Here is a 27,966-nt window from a genome sequence, read left to right on the forward strand (position 1 = left end):
CCGGTCTCCCACGACCCGACCGGAGAAAAAGACGTGCTGCAGGCAGTAGAAATACATTGCTTTTAAAATCGTGCTGTGCAACACGAAAAAAAGGGGCAAATCGTGTTGGTGAACACGAATCAATAGATTAAAAATCGTGTTAGTGAACACGAAATGCCGTGAGACTGGGTTGACTGGAGGGACATCTTGGCAGGCAGAAGCAAAAGATGCCAGAGCTTGTAAACACAGGAATTGGCAAAACGGATTGTACCAAGTGCATGCCCAATAATGGGGGGCATTGGGGATTTATAGTTGGGAGGTTTGGTGGTGCTTATGTTAATTGCTAAATTAAATGTCCTGTTTTGTTTAATATGTAGTGCCATTGGTAGCTTTTGGCTGTTTAAATGCTTGTTTCGAAATGTTACCCCGCATGCATGCATGGTCCTTGGTATTGTTTAAAGATGCCATACAAAACTGAATACATATTTGCTTGTGTTGCTACATGTTTTAGAGCGAAAACACTAGAACACAATAATGTATCAACATGTGCATACAATTGCTTGTGCCTTTAATACAACCATACTATTTACACTGCATATATATATATAGATATTTATAGATAGACTGTATATGAGCCAATGTAAAATACGTCTCATGCAGGATTATAAATGCATGCTGTACTTTTATGCAACTTTGACTGAATTTACACAACAAAGGCAATTTGGCTCTAACATGGCAAACAATTGGATAATAAAACCCCTTACATTTTCAGAAAGCGAATTGTGAACCCATCATTTTCACTTTAAAAAAAAGTTCTCCGAATTGTTTTATAGAGTGTCACTTGTGGTCATTGTCCACCATATAAGATTCTCATTGGGGAAACAATAACGTTTCAGATAAGGTTTACTGTCCTGAATCATGGACAAATACAGCATGTTTAATGTGAGGGAAAGTAGGGATTACAGACAGCACAGAATGAGTCAGAGTTGTAGTTCAGACAGTGATCTGAGCATCTGACCGAGATCGTTGTTGTTGTTTTGTGCATGCTGACCCAGCTAACCAATCTGAAAACTGGACAACTGAACAAACAGGAAACCATTTATCCAGGGCCAAGTTTTTCCGAAAGCTTCCTTCTGAAGCTCCAAAATTGCCTTTGTTCTTTTATGAGCCAAGCGACAATGATGTTCCAGGATTAATTTGATGTTTGGATACTGAGCCCGGTCCAGTTATGTAAGAAATGACGACAATCCGGCTCAGCTCTAATGTGGGACAGGATGTATCAGCTTCTTGTGTATATATTATATAACAATAGAATATCAATGGTGTTTAATGAGATTTAATTACACATTTAACCAAAGTTAAGTTAATGAAACCGATACAATGTTTAGACAAAACACTACAGGTGAATTGGGTTAAAAGAGATCTCTAAATGTCACCTTTACATTTAAAAAAAAAGTTTGCTGATGTAATGTTCAAATATGCAAATGAGCGGCCACATTGAATATGTGCTTGTTTTGGTAAATTTTGGAAAAATTCCATCCACAAATAGAAAAAGTATGATAAAATAAACACTTTGATAAGTATTTTATGTGTTTTCTTTCTGCTAGTCTACATGTTATGGAAGCAAAATAGCCGACACTCAAAAATAAGAAAGTGTGTGCCTGAAGTGCCTCTGATTGCCCTCATGAGATGAGGGCAATCAGAGATATCACAGCGATCAACATCTGAGTAACAAGTCAGCTTCATTTCCTTTTTTATTTTCCTTGAATACGGACTTCCTGCTTTGATGTTTCCTGCCTTTTGTATGTCCATAGATGTTTCATTTCATGTTATGGGAGTTTCCATCCAAGTCTGGAGAAACACTTCTGACTGTGGGCCAGCCCATTATGTGGGACATTTTTTATAGACTCAAATTGTTCCTAAGTTTGGACCAAAACTCTCAGTATGGAAAAATCTGTCCATAGAGGACATTACAACTATGTTAAATATGTACATTTTAGTTTATTGTTGATGCTGTTAATTTGCTAAATAATCAATGGAAGAATCCAGAATCTCATATCTGGTAAAATGACCAGGGGTATGATTCAAAGAGTTATTTCTACACATACAGAAATTAACTCAACTAGAAAAAACTAAAAGTATTACTCACATTAAGACATGCAGAAAATACTTTTCACAACACCCACAATAAAAGTAATTGTTGACTTCTGAGAATACAGTGACCTTGTATTAATGAAGAAATATTCTTATTTATCTCGGCCTTTAATCACAAAGACAACTGTGCACTTGTTTAAGCTCTGAATGAAATCCAACCTTATCATAGTGGTGACCCTATACTTGAAAATAAAAACTTTACAACACACAGAAACTTTAAGAACTTGACTTGTTATTTTAAATCTGGAATGAAATAAATATGACTATAGGCCTACATAAAATGTCATTAAAGACAGCGGACTGCGTGTTGAGTACAAATCAACAACTTTTTTTGATATTTTTTACAGGAAACAACAAATCACATTGGTGCCCCTGTTTTATGCAGACAAAAGACTGAGGCCAATTTATGTCCTGTGCTATTGGCACTTATTTAAATGTGATAATATGCATTTGGCGCAAAATTGCCCTCTTTCTTTGTAATGTTTTTGCTATGCTATTTTTTGTTCATTGCAAATACAGCCCAATATGCAAAGCTCAGTTGCCTCATGCTGTTACAGGGAAATTGCTGTCTTCAGGGTTTTCACAGCCAGACATTTGACATTTTATTCTCAGCTAGACTTCCTCCTGCCATATTCTTTTACAATCTGAAGGTGTATGTTTTAACCAAAACACCAACAGCAGAGACAGACGGAGATATTATACCATAATGTACGGTTTCTCTCACAGGCATTCCATGACTGGCTGTAAGTGTATCAGACACAAAAAGAGCAAACTGCACAAAGCTGCAAAATGAGACTTCCAGACTTATATTTAAAAAGAATAATAAAACCTAATAAAACTCCCTCATCAATGCATCCTATATTGTCATGAACCTACATATGGACCTAAAAATGTTGCTCCAATACAACAAGTCAATAAAATACACATTAACTCAACTTAAATGCTATCTAAACTATCTCATCCTTTTACACACTAATGTTTTCTGTGACAACACAAACAGTTGACAAGACAATCCCTGGATTACAATCAAAACGCCACATTTGCCCTTAAACTGTCCTGATAGTAATCAAGGGCTTACACTTCTGAAACAGTGATTTGAGGCAAACATTGTATCCGGTAAAAATGGCTTAAAAAAATGTCAGGGATCACTAAAAGGTTTCATCGACAGCATTGAAATAAAGGCACTACTGTATGTTAGCTACGTTAGCATCATTCGTTCTAACCAGCTACCACAATCAGAGAAATGCAAAAAGATTATGAAAAATGACAGCTCGTCCACAAAACAGTTTTTCAGAGAAGGAAGGTCCACCCCACAGTTGTCACTTTTAGAGTGTATAATATGTTGTAGCCCCAAGAGAAGGGGGAGTAGCAAGCCGGCTGTGCCCCCGGACGATTAACTGAGATCAGGCTGTGCACTCCCCTGTTCTTCCCACCGACCATGGTCCTCCTTTTCTGCCCTGTGAAGGAATGGACTGTCCTTCCTTTGTCCGACATCTTTGTCCATTTCCCATTGATCCTTCTGGGACCTTACTGTCCATACATTCCTTTCAAACAATGAGGAACAGCTGGGTGCTAGGAGTAGATGGTAATGACTTCCCGACCGCCTCCACGAACCAACAGGACACGGTCTAGGCCGTCCATCAGGACCTCCAGAAACTCCATATCTGAGAGTCAGTTTGGTTAAAGACAAACTGTACATTACAGCAACACAAGCTGCCATTTTCAGATTTGCATACTCTTAATTTCTTCATCTGGAAAGTACTCTGATTAGTGGTGAATACAGTATTTGCAACTTGCAAATCCTAAAAAGTTTTACTAATTTAAGTAATACCCTTCTTTGCATTCTTGCTGAGAGTTAGACAAGAAAATTAATTGCACTTTTTAGTATGGTAACAGCTACAGTCAGCAGCCAGTTAGCTTAGCATTAGGACTGAAAGCAGGGATAAACGGCTAGCCTTGAACTATTCCTTCAATATCTTAACAATATCATTATCCTTTGACCAATTTACTGTCCAAATAATGGCATTGCTAATTAAAAAATGTACTGATTTTGCCCAAAAGGATACAGTTCTCGTCCCCTTTCTTGTTCTTCGGGGGGCCCGGCATGTTTAGCAACACCAGCTGGGAATCTTTGGATTTCTTGAGCACCACGCCGTTCAGCTTCACAGCTGTGTGCATCCTCCGTACGTTGGACTGGTTGCTACATCGGAGCAGAGATATTAATAACAGCATTGGATAACATCTTTCACAGCTAAGGGAGTATGATTTTCTCAATCAGCAGTAAGAATGATTGAAAATCTGGTGATCATGAAGGCAAATACATTACTCAGTCACATGCAGCCTCCGTAGTTGTGATCATGCACTCTGACTCTCATGCAAAGTGGACTAAAGGTCTAATGACACACAAGCATGCCAATACGCAATTTATCATCACACTGCACATTCACAGATAGCTCATGCACGTTTATAAAAAAGAATCGAAAGTTGAAGAAGTGACTTACAGGGTTTCCCACTCTCTAGAAAAAAAGGTACAAAAAAACAAAACATGTCCAACATCAATGCATAATAATAAGGGCTAAACCTTGAGATATGGATTAAATAGGGCTTGTTTGTCCTGATGCAGTATAAACATACAAAAAAGGATCAACATTATCGAAGGCAAACCTTGAATGAGACAAAAGGCAATATGATGAAGAGCAGACATTTAAAAAAAAAAAAAGTGTGAAATGAGCGAATTACACCAATCCACATTGAGAAATGATCACAGTTTTAAACAAAACTACTTTGTCAGGTTATGTTAAGACTGTTATGCAAGTCTGCCTATATATATATGTTAATTAAAATAAGTAATTATTGATTTTGATATCACTACAGGACACAAACAGATGTCTTTAAGTGAAGGTCCTGTGTTGCACACTAGCAGCATGTGAATTTATTTAGGATTTCAACAACAAACAACGAGTTCGATATATTAAAACAATAAGTCAAATCATACGACTCAAAAATGTATTATGTTTGTCCTTAGCTGAATAAAAACAGAATTTTTGACGCAGAGATGGAGTACTCGAGTGCCGCTTTTCGGGACTCGTGACTCACTCGACTCGGACTCGCGCACTGATTGACGCGACTCGGACTTGGACTCGTGAATTCTCGCGCACAATGACTTGGACTCGTGAATTCCGCCCCCACAATGACTCGGACTCAACTTGTACATTGACGCTCCGACTTGGACTCGGACTCGTGAATTCCCCCCCCCCCCCCACGATGACTCGGACTCGACTCGTACATTGACGCACTTGGACTCGGACTCGAGCAAGTTTTCTCTGGAGTCTGATGTCCTCTATCCTGGCTTGTGCACCTGTGAGGCGAGTTCAGGTACTGGCCCCCGCTGTTCCAGTCTAAACATGTCTAGAGACACACTCCGCATGTGCTGTATGCTTTCACACATTCTGCTTCAACATTGGAAAAGAGCAGTGCAAAATGCTTGTTATGTTATGTGGAAACAAGATTGAAGAGAAGGCTCCGTAACACATTACTCTAAGGATCGAGTTCAGACATATAGGCTGTGTTGAACACTATCATCAGAGTAACTTGATCTAATCAATAAATAAAGATTCAGCCATAACACGAAAGCACATGGCTACTTAACATGCAGAATGATGTCATTTTGCATGCTAAGTAGCCATGTGCTTTCTGGGGCTTAATCTTTATTAGTAAACTGATTTAACCGGTAAATGTTCCTTCAAAATAAGAATTCCGATCTTATTACTATCAAAATAAAAGAGCAAAACGAAAACTTTACCATAGGAAAATATTGGCATACAAATATAATCACTTCTCTAAAAGTTGACTCATTTTAAATATAGTTGGACATATTAAAAGGTCATTTACAATAATAATATTAATATTAGTATTAAGCTTTATATTTGTATAGCACCTATTACAAGAATTGTAGCCAAACTCGCTTCACAACAGTTCAATAGACAGATTAGTATAACATGACAGGATAAAAGCAATGTAGAGGAGCAGCTACATTTCAACACATATATCCACGAAGATTAATACATGAAGACTTGTGACTCGGACTTGACTTGGACTCGAACACAGGTAATGATGACTCGGACTTGACTTGGACTCGAACACAGGTAATGATGACTCGGACTCGACTTGGACACTCCTTGGGTGACTCGGACTTGGACTCGGACTCGAACACAGGTAATGATGACTCGGACTCGACTCGGACACTCCTTGGGTAACTCGGACTTGGACTCGACTACGACTCTCCCTTGGTGACTCGGACTCGAAGAGTGGTGACTCGAGAGTGACTTGGACTCGTGAATTGGTGACTTAACTACAACACTGGTTTGACGTGTTGGGCGCTATAACAGCATTTATTTTTATTTTCTTTAAAATCTACTTACGGTTTCATGTTGAACATGTCCTTAACTCCCATGGTCTCTCGTTGTCTGTTCCTCTCGTTGATCAGTTTGTCTTTGGTCCAGGTCATGTGGACCCGATCTGGGGGGGCACCTGCAGGTTTGTCGTTCATTGCAGCATGAGACGCTGTGTTGCGGTCGTGGATCAACTGGGCCTAAACATGTCAGATCATACAAAATCTTTTTTCATTCAGCAATGTAACAAACATATTTATTTTGTCATTTATTTTAAAGGTCCCATGTCATGGCCATTTCTACTGATCATAATTCCATTGTTGAGGTCTACTAGAACAGATTTATACTGTTCAATTTTCCAAAATCACATTGGTTTCTCATACAGTATGTGTATTCACTCTGTCCTAAACGGCTTGTTGGAGCTCCTGCCCCCCCCCTCCTGATGAGCCCAGTAGTCGTCTGCGAGACAGCGAGACACAGCAAAACCCAGCCCGAAACCAGCCCGGACACACAAACACACACACACCCTGGCTGGGAGTTTGTGTGTGTGCTCAAACACCGAATCACAGCCTCGCCGCGTCCCGCCGTCTCAGGGAGGAGAAATCGGCAGAGCTGCAGCTGAGAAAAGATTGAGTGTGCGTTTGTGAGGAAGTAACGTAACGGCTCCACGGATTGGTCCATTTGGACCAATGGGTCCATTTGGGTATGGGCACGTCGCTGTACCCAGGAAGAAAACAATGGAAAAAGAGAAATCTACAACGAGGCGTTCTGGGGCAGCATAGACAGACAGGTCTTTTCTGTGTTAGAGTTTTACTCGCTACAGGGTGTACTTTGAGGGGTTGTGACTTTGCAGACCGTTTACATGCAGCAAAACCTTCATAACACACAAGGGGACGGGTAATAACCGGAAAAGCATGACATGGGACCTTTAATAAAACATTGGATTTCCAAATAAATCCTTTCTATTAAAGACCTAAATGAAAATGATCAAACTCTCTCTAGCCAAATCACAAAGCAACATAACTTGGCAAATATGTAATTGCTTAAAGTTGTTAGGGATATAAAATTATGATCAGAAGAGGTTAAAAAAAAGTAATGATTTAGATGTTACTTTAAAGGCAGTGAGGTAGACAGGATTATAGTGATGAGAGTACATGCAGGAAATACCACAGAAACACAAACTGAGTGTCTTTTCTTAGTAAACCTCCTGCTCTGTGTACGTGATCTCCATCGGTTGTCAGTGATGTTATATGTTGTTGCAGTCAAGCGATGAGTAGGGCACCGGGTCGCCAACTTTCTACGGTGCTGAGGTAGGTCGTGCCTGACGTTGCTATGAGTAACGATAACCAGCTAACCATATTACTGAAATCTAGCACCTCATTTGACCACGCCTTCCATTGGTCAATATTGACCACAATGACATCGAGGGAGATAAATGTGGCATTTGTCCGGAACTCCTACACAGACGTCTATTTGGCTCTATGAATACCTGTAAGAGGGAATGCAATCCAAATCATACTGAAAGTGGAACATAACCTAATGTTCCCATATACCAGTGGTTCTCAAAGAGGGGGGCGCGCCCCCCCTGGGGGGCGCAGAGGCATACCAGGGGGGGGCACGAGAGACCAGGAGGAAAAATGGTTATAACATTTTTTTTTTTTAAAGATTAAAAAAAAAAAAAATCATAATTTGAAAAATTATAATAATATGATGCAGTACAGTACTATTACGTCTGGGTCTCTGTGTTTCATTAAAGCTTGGCTCTGTGTGTGTGTGTGGAACGAGCCATTTTGTGTGCCCGAGCGAGAGAGAGAGAGCGCACCGGTACCGGAGATCGTTGTTGTTAGCTTCTGGTGCTAGCGAGCTACGCTAACAGATATAAGGAGTTTTTTCAACAACAAGGTGGAAGAGAGTCCTCTCCTGTCAGACTGAGAGACTCAGTGAGCTAAAGGACTCTCAGTGTTATCTCAGTGGGTCTCAAACGTTTTGGTCACCATTAATGTAAACAATTATTTCCGAGGCACACATGTATATGATCATTATAGTTATAAAAAAATAAGAGAATAAATGAGAACAGCTATGAATTACTATATGACAGTAAAACAAGAATAAAGTTTAAAAGGGTGATTTGTAAAATATCCATAAAGAAAAAGTAAATCTGTTTACAGTTCTGTTTCAAATGGGTGTTGAGAGATGTATCCATAGATCTCTTCATTTTGCTCTCAAAGTGCACCAGATTGATGCTTTTAACTTCAATATTTAAAAATAAATCTTCCCGGGGGAGCTTGCCCCCGGACCCCCCTATGTGAGGTCCACACACCACCTATAAAAATAGCACTTGACCCCTGCTTACACCTATATGCCGTGAGCTGATTATCGAGCCTTCATTGTAACAGTCGCGGGTACACTGTGTGTGTGTGTGGGGAGTGTTGCAGTAGAAAATTCCACTGTAGCGACCGGTACATTAATGGGAAACCCTAAATGTTTGAGCACCCTCTATGAAACGTCAAGCTACCCCACAGCACCCCCAAAAGAAATCTCTGGCGCCGCCACTGAGCCTGACTTGCGTTGGGGGGGCCCGACTTTTTTTTTTCTCCAAAGGGGGGGCCTGACAGAAAAAGTTTGAGAACCACTGCCATATAGTGAAAATAATCCTCTGGGTGCTCTAAGTGCCAAATTAGAGTTTTTGGATTAAGGAGAGAGACGTTCATGTTTATTAATACATGTTGAACTGTCTTCATCCATGGGAATAACATGTAAAGATTTTGTACAGGGGTTTAGTTCCCCTTATCTCAATAACTATTGGCTAGTAACAACAGGACAGGGATCCTGAAGGAACCACAACTGTTTCTAAAAACTACAAACATGTCAACTTCAAGTACTGTGAGTGTGGCTCTCAGTGAGCAGTTTGTCTTCCTCTAGTGGCCACTTGTGGTGCCTGTGTCTTTACCCAGTCAGCATTTACAGGACAGTGAAAAAAGGGAGGAGCGAAAACGATGAATCCCTGAGTTGAGCTCCTGATGATAGCACTGCCTCGAGCATTGCAGTTGTTATGAATGGATTATTATATGATAAAGGATGGCGTGATGAATGGTTGGAACAATGGCGTAATGGTTGGCTATAACAAGCCGTTTGGGTCCTGTGGCTACCTCATCCTCAGGTATGCACTGGGTGATGAGGGAAGGCACACCTGGAGACTTCTTCCTCTTTATGGAGCCGCGTGATACATCTGTGATGCTCTGAATCTGGAGCCGTTGTCCAATCATAAAACCCGGTTGGGGGAGAGTTTAAAGGTCAACATAAGCAGGGTGTTTCTATGGCCGATATCTCTAACATACTCACACCAAAAGATTAATAGAGGTAAGATACAACAAATATTGATATTTATAATGAGTGTCACAGTACCTCCCTCTCCCTCTCAGTGCGGGACAGCTGCATCTGTTTCAGCATCTGAGACCGCTGCTCCATCACCAGCGTCTTCTCATAGGTGAAAGCGGAGATGTCACTGTCATGCTAGGGGGACACAAAGAACATTTGCAACCACAGATTTTCATTCAAACACAAAGTTGTTTTATTAGCTTGATTCTAAAATGTGACATATTCTATTTCTTTATCTCTGTGAAGTGTCTTCGGCCACCAGCACATTTGAGGCATTTGATGTAGGGTTTGTTACAATTTAAAGCAGTTTAAAGTATTCAGCCTTTCGGTATCCTGCTCAAGGGCAGGTATCATCATTTGATACACAATCGAATCGACTGAGTCTCACCAATTCCACCACCTCCACCTCTGCATCCAGGCGTAGGTGGTAGAGAAACATCTGGAGGTCTTTTTTCATCTGGATGGAGTTGTCGTCCATCTGGGCCACTGTGAAAATACGCATTTTACACTTCCTCCATACCTGCAGAGGAAGGAGATGAATCAGTATCAGCAGGAATAAGGATGTCAATGTAAGAGCACTTACGTCTATCTTGGATCTAAGAGGGAAATGTGAGCAGGAAACTCAGCAATTAGTCAGCTATGTGTCAAAATGTGACTAATGCAGTTCATAAAAACACAATAGATGATTAAAAGAAGGAAATATAATTTGGATGGGGCACCTTGTGTTGACTGAGTAAAAATGGCAGCAGCATGAGGAGTCCTCCGTCATGAACGATCCACCACACATCAATGGTTCCCTCCTCCAGACGCTCCTGGTTGTTAGGGAAATGGTCGATGTTCTTGGCAACCATCAGAGCCAGATGAGCTGACGTGGTCTCTCTTACAGTTTCTATTCAGAGAGAGAGAGAAATATAGTGAGAGAAATTGCATTTCATATCTTTTATTTTCACGGTTGTGGGAATCAGCCACATAAGTTGTGTATCTCCCCGATTCAGCTTTATTTTTTTTCTCTTGAAAAGATAAAAGGTCCCTGTACTTGTTGCTCAAAAAGGCTTTTGTGTGTCTTTAAACAGCTTAAATCGTTTTTTAAAATAACCCAGATCGGTAAAGTTTTTAATATCTGAAAAAAATTGTTCATTCGAAAAATTCGACCATAAAAGCTATTCTTGGCCCTCATTTAAAATCATTAGGAAAATGTTAAATAAATTAAATAATAAAGATTAAGTGGATATGCTTAGTATAAACTGAATGTAAAACATGTCACTTACTTAATACCTTATGGACACTGTCATTCACACTGACATGATAGACAAACATTTGATGAGACACTATAAATGTAACTTATGTAATAAAATAAGATGCAAGATACATTTCATAGAAATACTTACATTTTACATTGTGCGCATAATTATGTTTTTTAGTTAGATTCAATAAAATGTAAGTGAACCTAAGGAAGGAAATATTAAACATGTATACATATCAACTTAGTGTCATTTTCTGAATACTGTAGAATTCTCCCCTTTGACTTTATCCTGGCACACGCTCCTGTGTAGTTTACCTATGAAGTTCCTCCTTGCAGAGGGGTCCCGGGCTTGTGTCCAGCCTGTGGGCCAGGCCATCAGCACAGCGTTGTGTTTCATTCCTCCCAGGCCGGCTGACTGGATGAGAAGGGAGAAACCGTCTCTCAGGTTGGACGACACCACCACATGGGAGAAACCCTTCATCTTCTCCACAGCCATCGTTGCTTTCAGGTTCTGTGAGAGGTGCAAAGGAGAGGAATGTAAAACTGGCTTTAAATGTAGAATTGTACGCAATACTGCGAGTGAGTCATTGCTTGAATCACATGCTGGCAGCCATTGTTCTACTTGTGTAATGAACTTCCTGTATACAAGTAATCCTGGCAAATGTAAGGAGAGCAAAAGCAGCACTCTGGTTAAAACTGATACTGGTTTCAACGTCACTTATATATCATTTATCTTAAACTTAGCAATATATAAACAAACTCAAGCATGACCAATGATGACACATAACAAACCATCCTAACTTCAAGCTGAGTGTTGACACCTTTATAAATTGATGATATGCTAATACAATTTATGTTTACAGCATGTTCTGCTTTACCCCAAGTGTCCAAAAAATATACATTAATGCAGATTTAAAAAAAATAAATATATATACTTATTTAGAGTTTATGGTAAAAAAAAGATGAGAAAACAAATGATACATCTACACAGCTGGATTATATCAGATTAAAAAGAAAGAGCAATTTAAAGAATTGTGTTGAAGAGTCATAAGCTTTAGCCATGTGAGTATTGCACAACAAACTTGAATAATTTGTAATGTTCTTTTTACAATACATTAATGTCTGATTGATAATGATTGAACAGGCATATTTGTTTACCATGTGAATAGGTGCAGCTATTTTTGGCACTTCTAAATGGGTGTTGTAGCCATTAATACTTAACACACAGTAGACCTGAGAAATAGACAGGACAGACCTGCTCTCCAGTCTTGGCATCGTTCCCCCGGGTCATGAAGGTTCCCTTCAGCACCGAGCACACGATGGTCAGTCCTTTTCCAGCTTTGAGCTGCGTGGTGAAGGACATAAGACGAGGGTGCTTCACCGTCAGGTCGGAATCCAACTTACACAACACCAACAGCTGGGGCCTGAAGAGAGAGAAAATTACATTTAAGAGACACATTAAGAATGACATATAAACAATTAAAGTATGTTGTTTGTAAAAATATGACTAAACAAGTTGGAATAAAACGATTTATTAAATGAGATTTAAGAGCCTAACAGATCTGATTACATCATTCATTACTACCAAAACACACCTTAATCTCAGACTTAAATGCGTTGGAGCTGCATTGTGGGTAATGTAGGTGCCAGGTTTCGTCAAGGAAGAAGCATATGTCAAATAAACAGCTGCTTTTCTTCAGCTGCAACTATTTTGATCCTTTTTTCTGGCGTTGTTCGTCAATGAAAAATGTAATTCAAATTTGTTTTAGATTTATATTCTCCCTATTTCCCACGAGGTGCATTTTAAATTTGAATTATATGTCTTCAGAACTATCCACTAACCCTTCACCGTAGCGAATCACACACACACACACACACACACACACACACACACACACACACACACACACACACACACACACACACACACACACACACACACACACACACACACACACACACACACACACACACACACACACACACACACACACACACACACACACACACACACACACACACACACACACACACACACACACACACACACACACACACACACACACACACACACACCTCCAATTTTTGGTGTGTAGTGGTACTTCCTCTAGACGGATGAGAGCGTATCGCGCTGCATTCAAGGACAGACCTCTGATCCCGTCCCCCCATTCCTTCACCGCCCTGCAACCAAATATAAAAGTTATACCTCTTTACAGACATTTAAAAAAGTAACATTTAAATATTTAATCATACAGTCTCAGTAGCATGCGAGATATGAAGCTATATTATATTTCACACAACAACAAATACACAGTTCTTCTTGAAGACTGCCTTCAATGGAGTGTTTAAATCAGTCTTTATGTAACTCACCCTCTGTACTCAATGTACTTATAGATACAGCCGGCTATCACCATGGCAACCAGGGCGTAGTACCAGGAGGAGATGAACATGAGGGAGAGACACAGACTCATCCCTAAGAATGACAGGCTCCTGAACACAAACAGTACATATTGGTACAAGTATAAGGACCAACATCTGTGTTTTTAATCAAAGCTTTAGAGAGCTTAAATCTTTCATAAAAAGCGCAGGATTAATATTAGATTAGGTTTTTGTTGGAGGCTGCTTTTACCAGTGATAGAACTTGAAGCGAGGTCTCCAGTTGGGGGTCCGGAGCAAAGTCTGAACAGCACAGGCCAGGTTCACAAACAGGTAGCACATTAGGAAGAACCTGAGCAGACACACAGAAAGAGAGATAGGTCTGTAACTAAATGCATTGAAAGAAGATCAGTGTGTTTTACATTATTACACAACATACATGGAGAGGATGGGGGCCACAGCATCCAGAGAGGCGATGAGGATTCCTATCTCACAGATCCCAACGGTCAGCAGCAGAGCCCAGGTGGGCTCCCCATTAGCCTTCCCATGACCAAAGACCTGAGGAAGACAGAGAAAGTAGAATGGTCTAAACAAAAAGTCGTAGTCAAACAGTATAGTAGCTGCAGTTTAAATTTGATCAAATATATAAAATGCGTCATTATTGAAGCTAAATACGGATTTACTTCAGCGACATTGTCTTATCACTACGCGACACTCGCGCTTTTATTGGCTAGCGCTCCAATGCATTGTGCGTGGCATCTTTAAGCGCTTGACCAATCACAACAGAGCCGGCCAGCTAACCAATCAGCACGGCCATAACAGAAAATAAAGCACTTTTTGAACATTAAAGCATGTAAACATGTCACAGTAGAGGCACGAAATACAATTATGAAATCTGAAAATGAGTATATTAGGGTTCCTTTAAATACTCAGAGGAACATTACATTTTACAGATCATTTGTGTAATGCAATACTGTCAGGATAGAATGGTTCAGCAAACATGACAAAAAGTGAGGGAACTTTTAACATTACCAACTGCAGCTGTTTGTACGAGCGGTTCATGAATGAAGCCCAATGTGTGTTGCTGAGAAACACTGTTTACAAGAAAACTCAACGTTGCACTTTAAGGTCAAATGTAACATTTGAACTGGAGAGAGTCACATAAAGTCAAGTCGTTTTATAGCTCAATATCACATATTGCTTCAGGGGACTTGAATCTGAACGGCATACAACACCCTCTTTCTTTCAGCTTTTTAAGGTTTTAATTGAGGTTAGAAATCGGTCTAAATCTGTATTTGAAAGTGTGTAAACGGCTTAAAATTTTAAATAGTCAAACAAACCCTCTTTGTGTCTGGGTGATGCTTAATTTTGAAAGCCCACAGGACAGCACCATGTGAAAAACAAAGTACTTTCAAACACTGACCTGTAAGAACGGGATGATGCCGTCCCGAGCGATGGCCTGCAGCAGACGGGGGGCGCCGGTGAGGCTCTGAAGCCCCGCCCCACAGCAGGAGAAAAACGAGCCAATCACAATCACCCAGGGTGACGGCCAGGCCAGAATGCCAATCACTGGGTTCTTCTTTACGGAGTAACCAAACCTGAATCACCCAAAATCAATCAAATGTATTTACAGAGCACATTTTGGACGACAGGTTTGGACTGAATTTGATTCAAAGTGTACAAAAAACTAGCCATCATTTGTTTCACTATAGAAGTAGAAGTTCATACAAAAACAACACATAAATCATACTTGTCTCTCAGCACCACTCCTTCAATACAGGCTCCAAACAAGACCACACAGGAGATGTCTGAGCATGAAGTTAAGATGGAAATACTATTTTTTAAATTCATTTTGCAGTATCAAACCTGACCTGTGACATTACAATACACATTCACACAAATAAAGCTGACAAATACACGTGTGGCTGCTCTCTATCATCAACTGACACTAGTTTGTATAAACTGCATCAGCTGCACACGTGCAGAAAGAGGATACAGATGAAAGAGGTGGTGAGAATAGCCATAATGGTTCCGATTGGGATGGACCTCTGAGCATCTCTGAGATCACCAGACCGGTTAGAACCAGCCATTATACCTACAAATCAATACACAGTAGGAAGGGGAAAAAAGCAGTGGCATCAATCAAACAGAGCTTCACTGATGGTTACAAGTTTTTTACATGTTAAGCTTCAAATCTCTGTCATCATCCTAAAACTTAAGAAATGGGATTTTAATTTGTTTTGGCATATGAATACAACTTATGTTGTTACTAGAACCTGTTAATGCAGATGCATGCCTCCCTTTGTGTGCGGCAATAAAAGCACATTGTTTTTGAATGGCTCAACAGCAAAAGGTATGAAATTAAGCAGAATACATTAGATAAAAATCAAGTTGTGTGTTTTGTACATGATGAAATCTATGTTTCTTTTGAACTGAGACAATTACCAAAAGGAGTACTGAGGATGGAGTACACAGCATATGTGCATGCATGGCACCTAGGCGTTAACGTTTTTTAATTAACGTAAGGAAAGGTGTTAATGTACTTGAGTACTAAAAGAAAAATATAATACATGTCATAGAAATGCTCATCATGCTTTACTTCTTATTTCAGAGTATGCTCATATTATAGAATGTTGTATCACAATCATTTCTTATTGATAAAACGTTTTTTGATGTACCTGTCACAGAGGGGAAGTATATTCCCACCAGCAGAGTGAAGTAGGTGCTGATGTCATTGAAGACGTAGGGCTTATACACATCATCGGTGGTGTCCTGGGTTTCCTCTATGGAAGGCTGGCTTTTCTTCTCTATGTACGTACCAGCTGGCCCATAGTCGCCCCACAGGTTGTCTGATAGAAAAAAAACATATCTTTAGCCGTATGAACATCAGAGTTCCTTTTTTTCTCTAGGGGCAATAACTATCTTGAGGCTCCTTCCTCTCCACCTCCTCACCTTTAATGACTCCGCTCAGGAGCCCGGGTATGGCCCGTAGCTCCGTCAGGTTGTTTAAGGTGAAGTATTCGTCACAGGTCGCGTTTGAATATTCACTGTCACAGAAGAGGCTCCACACCTCAGTGATCACCGTGATGTTTTTAATAACCTCTGTCTTGGCGCATGTTTCAATCATTTCGTTCTTCAGAGATCGGTTTCCAAGCAGACAGACGCTGATGAAGAGAGGACAGTGTAGTGGAGTTAGATAAAAGCAGCTGTATATATTGAGGTACATTTCTGACTGGGACATATATGCTTTAGAACTACTGAGAAGTGTAAATAGATAAAGTGGATTTTTTCATTTGAGAGTGGTTTTAAAAAGGTTGATGTACCTATGAACCTAGTATGGACAGATAATGAAACGCTGCTATTTAGAACATTTGATTGGATAAAAAAGAACCATGATCCAAAATCTCAGATCGTTATTTTTTCTTTTCCAGAGAGTAAAACAAATCCTATTAAATAACAAATTGACCTACATTGAAATGATGTGGAATACTTAATACATATATTTTTTCTAGAGCACCTCACATACTTTGGTTTGTTTTGGCAATGATATGAAAGATATATTAGACCGTAAGCGTTATAGGGAAATGTTAGATGTCTTGAAAAGGGGTTGTATTAGGCATGAATCTATTGTTAAAAGGTGGGGTAGGTAATTCACTTCAGAAACACTTTGTTATATTCCATGGAATGCTCTTAACATCCCGATAGCAATGAATAAATTAAATGCGTTGACAATAAATATATAAAAATATTTCATCTGTGGAAGCCGTAGCACTGTAAAAAGCACGACCAATTATCTGAGCCGGCCCGGCTAAAGTAACTGGATGGCCTACCTGCCTGTCAGCCTTCCATCTGTGCACAAACTTATCTCGTGCCCTCATTGGTCATGTGCGCGTTCGTGTGTGTTGGAGGAGGGACTCTGTAAGGAACTCTGAAGGAAGGGGCAGATTTTTTTCGGTTGTGTACTTTCAAATTCTAGCGCACTCGAGCTGGTTTCTCCATTCTTACCGGCGGCACGATTCCATTTCGGAGAAACAGGCTGGAGTTATAGTATACGATCTAGGCAATGTGCAGCAAAATGCATAATATAGAAACCAAACTAAACGCCTACCTAAACAAATGTAATCTACTGATTTTCAGGATATCTTCACCACTTATCTTTGTTCTCTTCAAAGACATTAAAACAGCACCATGAAAACATGTCAGTGTTTAATGAGACATTTTTATTTAGATTTCAGGAACTCACTTGAACTCTGGTGGTTCGATTAATGTCTTGATGACTCCTGCATAAGTGGCCATGATGGAAAGAACGACACAGGCCAGAAACACCAGGGCCAGTTTGTTCACATACCTGCAAAAAGAAGGGAAATACATCAGTCTGTGTTTTAAGGCCATATTATAGGAACATAAATAATTGAAATGAATAAAGAATGCATGAGAGTCTTACGGCATATGCCATTACATCTCTTTGAATTGAATTGTCAACTGAAATAAAACCTACGTAATTTGTGTAAGTGAATACTTACTTCACTCCGACAAACACTACCAGAGCCATGAGGAGCAGGCAGCACGTGCCGTAGACACGCATGTTGTTGGACATCGCTGCACTTTCGCCCTCTTTAAACACCGTTGCTGTTGGAATAATGTATGTCTGGCAGCAGAAGACAGAAGAAAGAGATGTAATTTCAATATAACTGATGTGACTGATTTTTATATGTGGAAGCGTGTGGAAGTGGAGTGTTGATCATACCAGCAGAATCTCTATGGTGCCCAGTATGTACATAGATCCAGCGAAGGTGGTTCCCAGATAGAAACAGAGACCCACAGCCCCTCCAAACTCCGGACCCAACGATCTGGAGATCATATAGTACGAGCCACCGGCTTTGGAAAAATAAATCCTGGTTAGTTACTACAAAAGATTTTCCTTGATAGTTTTATTTTATTTTATAAAAGTTTAGTAACAAATTATTTTGAGAAAAGCTTTGACTTCTGATCTGATTCAACATCAGTCATACCTTATTCTCAGATACATTCAGCGTGACAGAAGCAGGAGTGAATGACAGACTTTTTGTCCTGTGTTTGTCTCTCACGCAACCGACACGTTATGTTATCTTACTGATAAAGGTTGTTGGAGCTCTATGATGCCTACAGAGGCTGATGGCAAAAATTACTCGGGGCAGAATGCAATGCAAGAGATTTTTATGGAGTTTGCATTCTTCAAATAAATTACAGTACAGGAAAATAGGGCATCGTTGTATGCATCTGCAGTTGCAAGCTATTGCATTTTAAAAATTGCAGTGGAATAGTAAAGGATCATGATAGCAAGAATTCAAAATGTACCTGGGACAACTCCATTGGTTGCTATGGCGCTCATTGATATGGCCGTAAGCAAGGTCTGTGTGGAAAGAAACACAAGCGACGTTAAGTAATGGATGAAGCAAAAGAGATAAGTGTACAGAATGCACTGTACTAATTGTGCAAGAAGAAAATGCTTTTAAAAAACTGGGTTTTTACATTGAATATTATGATCTTATACTGCCATAACTTTATTTAAACTTGCTACAAACAAAATTAAAAAAAATTCACACTTTAAAGTATATTTTTATCACTGATTACAGCATAGTTTTGGGTGCCATTTTATGTTTTTTTGGTTTGGTGACCTAACTTTGAGTCATTTTATAAATGACTGAGGTAGAGGAGAGACAGAAGGACTTTTCAAAAGTTAATATTACTGTTCGAGACCTTTGTTTGAATAAAATGCTATATACAACTATGGTTTATAACAGCATTATTTGATCAAAGTAATTAAATTAAAGTTTATTTGAATGTCTATATTCAAAATCAGGGTTACATTATGCTATTTAAATTTTAAAAAGCACACATTTTTTCCGGAACAAGAACAAAATGATAGTTGGAATTTGACGGATTTTGAAAACCCAGTGCAATAAACACATTTTAGGCATTATATGTCTAAATATTGCTGTTAAATAACCAGCCTTAACCAGAAGCCAAATCTAACAGCGGCACCAACATCACATAGCCTCCGTCAGTGTCTCTGGTCTAAGTCATCAGAGCCAGTCAGAGTGGCTATATATTGTAGGAGTGTGTTAAGTGCAGACTGTTCACATCACATGAGTGCTGAGCATTTGAAGTTCAAACTTTGCAAACAGTCAACTCTCTGTTTGGTAGTGGAGCTACTGACGTACGAACCTCGGTTGTAAATAAGACACACATTTCCTGCTTGTATGAGGACCCTCGTTTGAGTTTAAGCATACAGATTACTGTAAAGCCGTCATAAATCAACACCATAAATTCAGAGGAGGGGGTATTGATTGGCTTTCAGTTGGTGAGCCATTCGTCAATTTCAGACTTAAACTCCGACATATATCGCTACCCGGTTCAGGCACTTAGAATTATGGCCAAGAGAGCCTCTGCTTGTTTGTCTTTCCTTCATTCACAGTAATGCCACTAGCCACATTTTGAGGAAAAACTGTGAAATGAAAGCACATTCTCATATCCATCATATAGGGATGGCTCATCAGAAACCTTTGGCATCACTGTTTACATATCTTAAAATGTCAATGTGCATGGAAGTGAAATAGACTTCACACAAGATCAGCTGTGAGTTACGTACATGACCGTGGTAACGTTCCTTTTTGACGTTTAAGAAAAGATGATATTTGCAATGGTTAAAATAAGTACGCTATTAAGTATTAATAACTCAACTTGAGTACTGTATGTTACAGTACAGCACAATTAAATGTGCCAACTGCTAGGACTGTCTTAGGGAAGATGGCATTTAGATGCGCAGCTCCACGGTCTTGGAATAGTCTGCAAATGAAATGGAAACTGAGCAATCTGGTGCCACTAAATGTTTTTAAAGCTCGGTTGGATGCTACTCAATCGGAAGCTGTTGGTACCTGTTCATGTGGATAGTTATGTAAATTGTAAATCCCTGTAATGATGCTGTATGATGTCCTTTTTGTTGTTCTGTTTATGTTTTGAATGTTTCATGTGGAACCTACTTGAGCAGGTCTCCCTTGAAAAAGAGATCAATGGTCTCAATGGGAAACACCTGGATAAATAAAGGTTTGAAATGAAATGAAACAAACATCTTTGTAGTTAGTGCAACAAAATCTGAATTGATTCCGATTTTGGTTTCCATCGATAATAGACCTAAACAATATGCTGCGCCACATGAAAGTGGCACTCTGCAGCCCTTCTCACAGCTCGTAAGGCTTCTTAGTGCTTGCTGTGTTCTCCGTGAAGGGGGGGGGGGCGGGGTTGCTCCCGGGTCAGCTGTCAACCAGGGTGAACTGTTCATTGTATGGCAATGATTATTTCCATAAGCAGCTCTTCTTTCTTAGTGAAAGCAAGAGATGATGGTGGTTTTGGGTTAAAATAAGTGTGTACATATTGATGCTTGTGGTCATTTACCAAGCTGTCGTGATGCATTACATATCATTTCAAAAGTGGGATTACTTTCCCAAGTTTGACACAACATTTCTTCCAACTTCCTGCAACACTTTCAGCAGGAAGTCCATGTTTAGCTATTGTATTTATAAATAACTTACACAGATACAGCACATGGAGACGATGGCGAAGGATCCTAGAATTCCTGCGGTGCCTACGATCCAGGTGAGACGCAGAAAGAGAATCACACCCAGGATGTTCTGCATGCAGGGCAGGTAAACTCCAATGAAGGTTCCCATTTGAGGGACCTGGGGATAGACACATAATAAAAAGACTGATGTTATAAATAATATAAATGTAACCCTTTAAAAAGTTGATCTGCTGGACAAAAATATTACATTTCCACAAACTCTCTCAACTAAATATTGGGTCTAAGTGGGGGGGAAAAGATGGAAGTCAAACTTGATAAGAAGAAAAGATAAAACCGTTCCCATGACACATGAAAAGAAAATGTATTTGGCCTACTGAGTTTGCGATACAGGGATTTTCTCACAATAATTATTATATAATATGTAATTGAATTAAAGCATGTTAGGGCTGTGCATTGGCACAAATCTTGTAATACAATACTGTATGTATTGTGATACAGTTTTTGTCAATTAATATATTGCAATGCTGCAATGCCTTTACTACTGCAATTGTATCCACTGGCTAGGGCTGCTCGATTATGGCAAAAATCATAATCTCGATTATTTGGGTCAATAATTGATATCACGATTATTAAAAACGATTATCCTATTTACTTTGAAAACATCCATTTATGTGAACGGTATGTTTTTAACAGTTGATTACCCTGAACTTTAAGTATAATTCAACTGAAAAACCAATAAAACATTTATTTTAAAAGAATCGTTTTTATGTCGATTATATTGTTTTCATAATTGTTGCTAGCCAAAATCGTAATTGCGATTAAAATACGATTAATTGAGCAGCCCTACCACTGGCCGCCTGATATTTTAGCATTCAAACTATTACTTTGAAATGTTCTTGCAAATTATCAAATCTAATCACAAATAGACACAATATTACTTTTTCCCGTAAAATAAAATAACAAATAAAATATAATCATTACATGTCACTTGTTATCATCCAAAGCGACATACACACATTCAATACTGTGGGCGCTCCCCACAAGAGCAATTTGGGTTGAAGAGTCTTGTTCAAGGACAAAGCGGCATGCTGACTGCAGCGGGATTTGAACCAGCACACTTAGCTACTGAGCCACAGCTTCCCAGAGAAATATTGTCCAAAGTATAAAGTCACTGTGTTTAACCTCCTACGGTTTAAATATTAACGCTAGATTCTTAAATATATAAAGTATGCATTACACTGCACAAACACATACATCTATACTACTTGACCCCCCCAAAAAAACGTAAGAGTACATACCATTTTCCGAGATACAAATACTTTGTCCTGTGCTTTCTCCACTGCGCTCAGTTGTGTGCCTAAATACTGTGAAGTGCCTGATGTAGATCTCCAGATATCCCACATCTTCTCCCTTGAGATAGTCTATCTTCCTCTTGTGTCTGTTTCTCTCCCCCTGCATGGTCTGTCTTTTTATTTTTGGTCTCAGTCACAGCTATTAATCAGGGGGCGGGTTTCACTAAAACATCATCAGTTCTTCCACTCTGAGCTATGGTCCTACTGTGTTTCACTCAAGGGCAGCAAGAAGGCCAAGTAGGCAAGTATTGTTGTAATTGGATCATATTCAAAATGCTTGAATGTGACTTGACTCTAAGTCCCAACTGTCTGCACACCACAGACAAACCTTTCTCCACCAAAATAAGTGGATATATGCAGGTTTTAATTAAAGTAGGCCAGTAGATGAGTATGCCTTTTGTTTTTGTGAACACGCTGGAAAACAGGCTTATAAAACAACAATGGTTACTCAATTTTTATATTGGTTACTTATTCAGTCTTTCGTTCTGAAGATGTTTTGGATTAGTCTATTTTGTTTCTGTGGAGTTTGAAAGTGACATTGATCAGTAATGTAAATTACTGTTACGGTCAAAGAAGCCTGGTGGATTTAAGCAGAATATATTAAATCACATGTTTTGTATGTCAATAAAGGATAATAATTGGCCACGTTTCTTTCATTTTATTTACTATATATCCACAACAAATGTCACAAAGCATTGCGTTGAAAATGGGTGAAAATGAGTGTTCTCCTTGAACAGATAAATAGCCGTGACAACTGAAGTAGGTATTTGTTGTGGAACAAAGGAAGATTCTAACATTTCCCACAGAAGACAAAAAAACAGACGCAAGTGGGTGTTATGTCTAATGGGAACAAAGATTTAAACTTAGTTTGCCTCTCTAAGCTGAGGGTAAGTTTACTGTCCAGTCTGAACTTCTGTTTTACAAATCTAGAGGTGAAGACAGATTCTGTTACACTCTCTTTGAGATGGGTCAAGTTTGAGCAAAAGAAAAGTGTCCTTCCTGGTCATGACCTTGACATAATTACTAGTCAAATGTTGGTAATTCTAGGATTTTTTTCCCACACAGAGCGGGGGAATTTGCTCCACATAGCAGTCTCAGGACAAAGGAGGTGTAACTAATCTTGTGACTTCGCTAGAGGTTGATCTACACTTATCGAGGTACCATCAAAGAAACAAGATTCGAATGTTTGAAGAAACTATGAAAAGTACACAAGGCTACAGAAAGTGTCACATTAATTCATGTATGTTTGGTTTAACTAGTAATGTATTCTGTTTTTGTTGTGCTAACCCACTCTCACCTTCTGAAAGATCCTGAGTGTGTCACATGAACCTCAAGTGATTCAAAAAGGATATATTTAAAAGGTCAGAATCTCTTATCTCTTGCTATTGGCCTCAAAATAACTCCCCTTTATCTTGCTATTTAACACAGTTATGCCCCTTATTAGCATTGTTTCTGTTCTATTTGAGGAATCATTAACATGGTTTTATGCAGGAGCCTACTGATATCATCAAAAAGTTCAGGGCAAACAACATTTTTGGTTGCTTATTAAAGAACTAGACTTTTAAAAGAAACCATTCCTTCATTCAAAAAAGCTCCTATAAGCTCTTTTGAATGGTTTTAGCAGTTTGTAAGGTTGTGTTTATTTTACATAAATAAACATTAGTACCATAAAGATTACCCTGTTAGATATTCTGCTGCCCCCTTTGTACTTAGTAGGCAATACAAAATCTACAAATCTTACATGATGAAAGGTTTATGGGACATTGCACGACTTTATCACAATAAAGTCCATTCTTTGAAGATATTAAGGAGCTGCCTCATCTCCTCGTGATATCCTCCCCAGGATCAAAGTATGCAGTTAACTGTTCTCAAACTCTTGATAGTCAGCAAAACTAAGAAGGAATTATTTTAGCTGAAACTCATTCTATTTCCTTAACCTAAAGTCACTGCCAATTTTAACAATTGCTGAAAATTAGATAACTAATAGTTAAATACCATACATTTTCCAATGTCGCTTTACTAAAGCATAAGATACTCCAATTTCAATGTAAAGCCAATAAACCAGAGATGGAAATAAAAACAACTCTCAACAGGGACACTCGTGTAAACTACATCAGACATGTTTTTCAGGTATAACTACAGGAAGACTAGTCTGGATTTAAAAAAAGTTACACCTGTCATTTTCAATATTCAAATGTATCCCAGCACAAAAGTCAGGTCCATACCGTGACCGCGACCCTCCTGACCCCATCCTCGTTATCGTACTCCTCGTGCTCCCGAACACCCTGGGTCAGGTTGGTGTAGTTGGCCAGCCTGCTGAGAAGAGATGATACCATGGGATTACTCTCCATTTCCTCCTGCGGAGAGACAGAGGGACATGTATGAATTAAATATTAAAGCACAAATGGACAGGTTTCATACTGTGCCTATACCATAGATAAAAATGCAACATGAATTTGCTTTAAAAATAGCAGCTTAGTGGACAATGCATGGAATGAAAACTATGTTGTACAACATCCAATGTTTTGACATTTTTAAACACGGTGAAACTACATATGGAGAAACATGTTTTTTGTCTTACCTCAAACAGGGCCATGTTCTTTCCATCATAATATTGTTCTCCGTCATCATCTGAGTTGATGAAGGGAGTGGACTCTTTTTGACTGTTATCACCTAGCAGGAAACACAGGAAAAATCAATACTGTAAGATTGATGGTCTATTGATGGAGCAGCGAAGGAAAGCGGCAGGATCATCAGTTCTTGTGTTGTATCTGGAAAAGCTGTGGAGGTTTGGTAAAACATGCATGCAAAATGAAAGTCATTGCTGTTGTCTGGTAAGAGCACTTTGAGCCGATGGTTGTTGAAAAATATCCTGCTATTTGCTAGAAATGTTACCTAATTTTCACACAGCTAAAGCTAGTTTCCACTAGCAAGGCAGTGTTAACATTTCAAAAGCATATAACTGGCAGCAGATAAATACAAACTGTAATAAGATGTTTCAAAATCTCCATGTTAAACTTTTATACACTATGCGAATTTGTCAATAAACCAAAGCAAACCAGAAACAAAAGCTGTGAGTCACTCAGCACAACATATTAAGCTAACGTTAGATAAAACATAATAATTAGATATAAAGTATATGTACAGATATGTCAGTTAACTTTAGTTCAGACATTTTAGATTGTTTTCCCATTCTCAATAACGTGTTGAGGGAGACACCAGCACTTTTGACTCATTTTGTTTTACCTTTACCAGAATATCAACCTAAAGAAAAATCATCAGTACCGTTGATAATGTAGTGTTTTGCTATGCAAATGTGTAATACATCCGGCTACTATTTTGAACTCTTCTGATGCTGTCATAAGATATCCCTTGCCCGTGTTAGCCATTTATCTGCGATTTTTGTTTGTGAAAAGCAGCATGAGGAATATAGGACCAATGACCATTAATCATCTGGCTCTACACATCTGTATCATCCATTTTATATTAGCTATTTTTTGTAAATCATTTTTATTACAAGGTCAAGACAGAGAAATTAAGCCTCTTCCCAAAGTTTAGACTTTTGCTACAATCTATGGAAGCCTGTTTGCGCCACAGGACAAAAAATAAATAATCCTGTAAGTCATTATAAAGCTATCTCATTATAATGACTTAGCTATCTTATTATAATGACTTAATATCTCATTATATTGACTTAATATCTCATTATATTGACTTAATATCTCATTATATTGACTTAGTTATCATTATATTGACTTAGTTATCATTATATTGACTTAATATCTCAAATCAGGCCTCCCTCAGTAGACACACATTTAGGTGGCACAGCGTATGTTTCGGAGAGATGTGGGATAGGCTTGACGTGTTATTGAGCTCAACCTTGTCTTCTAAGAAGGTAACAGTAAAAACGGTGCCTATTCCAGTGAAGCCACGAGGGGTAGAGCGCTGGTTTGTCCTTGCTTCCTTTTTGTTTTGTTTTCTTTCATTTGAGCCACCGTGCCACATTAGACTTCCTCCATTCATGTAACGCAGTAAACAGAGTCGATGTGACCCTCTAAAACATGCAGGCCTAAAGGATACATAAAGATACACTATGGTCCACTCGGATAGTTTGCCATCTCCGTTCTCCACGAAATTGTTTGCAAGTGTTTTGATCGAACAGGAAAATGTGCACTGTTGTAGATATTTGATAGTGTGTGTGACGTACTATGCAAGAGGAAACAGGCCATCATCAATAGCCATAATGTCCATTATCGCCCACCTCATTAAAATTCGTGGAATCCTCCCTCTAAAAAGAAATTGCACCATATATTTGATTTCACATTTAGTTTTATGACATTTTTAAACTGAGGCGCAGTACAGTGTATGTAAATCAGGAAGTTTGTATATAGAGAATTAATGATTGTAACTGTATGATGGTCTGTAGGGCATTATACTGAAACACATTGCTTACCTCAAGACTTGAGACAAATCTCTCTTTTCTCTCTCCTGATGTTTGTTTGGCCTCTCAGTCAGACTCTTTCTTTTTTTTACGTTTGCTTGTACCTAGGCCTTCTCTCATATTTGGACATGTTATATATTGTATAATCTACACCTGAAGCACTATGGTATAGCAAACTAACACAAAAGCTGGTCAATGTTATGTGTAATCTATTTAAAGAGGCATTTATAGACACTATATAGGCCCACACGCGCTCATCTGCAGATGATACAATTATTTTTTAAATGATCTATAATTGGCTGATGTTTGAAATAAAGCTGAGTTTCTTGTGGCTTCAGTGATAGTACAGTATACATGTTGCTGTGTTTAAGTGTGTTATGTCCGGAAAACACTCAGAAACAATCCAGTGGGTACAGCTAGTCACAAACAAATAAATATATGATTGTAAAGATATACGTTTGATTAGGAGTCATAATACAGTGTATGCTTTGACCTTGGTATATATTCAGTATCCAAACAAGGCCTGATTCATCCTCTCATATTACCAAAACTTATAAGTCAATATAATGAGATAACTAAGTCAATATAATGAGATATTAAGTCATTATAATGAGATAGCTAAGTCATTATAATGAGATAGCTAAGTCATTATAATGAGATAGTAAGTCATTATAATGAGATAGCTAAGTCATTATAATGAGATAGCTAAGTCATTATAATGAGATAGTAAGTCATTATAATGAGATAGCTAAGTCATTATAATGAGATAGTAAGTCATTATAATGAGATAGCTAAGTCATTATAATGAGATAGCTAAGTCATTATAATGAAATAACTAAGTCATTATAATGACTTACAGGATTTTATTTTTTTTCCTGTGGCGCAAACAGGCTTCCATAACAATCAGCTTTTGTAAAGACAACTGCTTCTCAATTTGGTATATTTTGCCCCTGGTCATCATGCTTTATTAAGTTTGGTATGTTATCACACTAGATCACACTGTTGATGGCACATTTTCATTGCCTCAACTGTCAATGGTTAAGAAATCAATGAAAGGCATTTCATAAGAAGAATCGTGTACTGTGGATGCA

General features: G+C 38.8%; 1 protein-coding gene across 6 annotated transcripts in view; it reads right to left on the reverse strand.

The window, feature by feature from the left end:
* Positions 1–1,297: 1,297 nt before the first annotated feature.
* Positions 1,298–27,966, reverse strand: part of LOC117534842 (solute carrier family 12 member 7-like) — a 35,180-nt gene continuing 8,511 nt past the window's right edge. For 2 of the 6 annotated variants that reach the window (XM_034199073.1, XM_034199074.1), the window contains exons 3-28: positions 25,016–25,107; positions 24,660–24,791; positions 21,093–21,239; positions 18,859–18,913; positions 18,269–18,399; positions 18,045–18,169; positions 17,765–17,869; positions 16,474–16,685; positions 16,200–16,370; positions 15,518–15,616; positions 15,272–15,329; positions 14,945–15,119; positions 13,961–14,079; positions 13,775–13,873; positions 13,516–13,635; positions 13,222–13,326; positions 12,401–12,569; positions 11,461–11,656; positions 10,622–10,791; positions 10,291–10,422; positions 9,930–10,037; positions 9,674–9,769; positions 6,555–6,724; positions 4,635–4,649; positions 4,200–4,333; positions 1,298–3,797 (exon numbers count right to left, since the gene is read on the reverse strand). In XM_034199073.1, the coding sequence (XP_034054964.1) occupies positions 3,706–3,797; positions 4,200–4,333; positions 4,635–4,649; positions 6,555–6,724; positions 9,674–9,769; positions 9,930–10,037; positions 10,291–10,422; positions 10,622–10,791; positions 11,461–11,656; positions 12,401–12,569; positions 13,222–13,326; positions 13,516–13,635; positions 13,775–13,873; positions 13,961–14,079; positions 14,945–15,119; positions 15,272–15,329; positions 15,518–15,616; positions 16,200–16,370; positions 16,474–16,685; positions 17,765–17,869; positions 18,045–18,169; positions 18,269–18,399; positions 18,859–18,913; positions 21,093–21,239; positions 24,660–24,791; positions 25,016–25,107 (3,227 nt within the window). In that variant the 3' untranslated portion in view covers positions 1,298–3,705. Of the gene's footprint in view, positions 3,798–4,199; positions 4,334–4,634; positions 4,650–6,554; positions 6,725–9,673; positions 9,770–9,929; positions 10,038–10,290; positions 10,423–10,621; positions 10,792–11,460; positions 11,657–12,400; positions 12,570–13,221; positions 13,327–13,515; positions 13,636–13,774; positions 13,874–13,960; positions 14,080–14,944; positions 15,120–15,271; positions 15,330–15,517; positions 15,617–16,199; positions 16,371–16,473; positions 16,686–17,764; positions 17,870–18,044; positions 18,170–18,268; positions 18,400–18,858; positions 18,914–21,092; positions 21,240–22,380; positions 22,561–24,659; positions 24,792–25,015; positions 25,108–27,966 lie in introns of those variants that run through there. The other 4 variants (XM_034199076.1, XM_034199075.1, XM_034199078.1 and 1 more) reach the window with 4 other exon arrangements.

This window comes from Gymnodraco acuticeps, unplaced genomic scaffold (assembly GCF_902827175.1).
Source record: "Gymnodraco acuticeps unplaced genomic scaffold, fGymAcu1.1, whole genome shotgun sequence".
Taxonomy (NCBI): Eukaryota; Metazoa; Chordata; class Actinopteri; order Perciformes; family Bathydraconidae; genus Gymnodraco; species Gymnodraco acuticeps.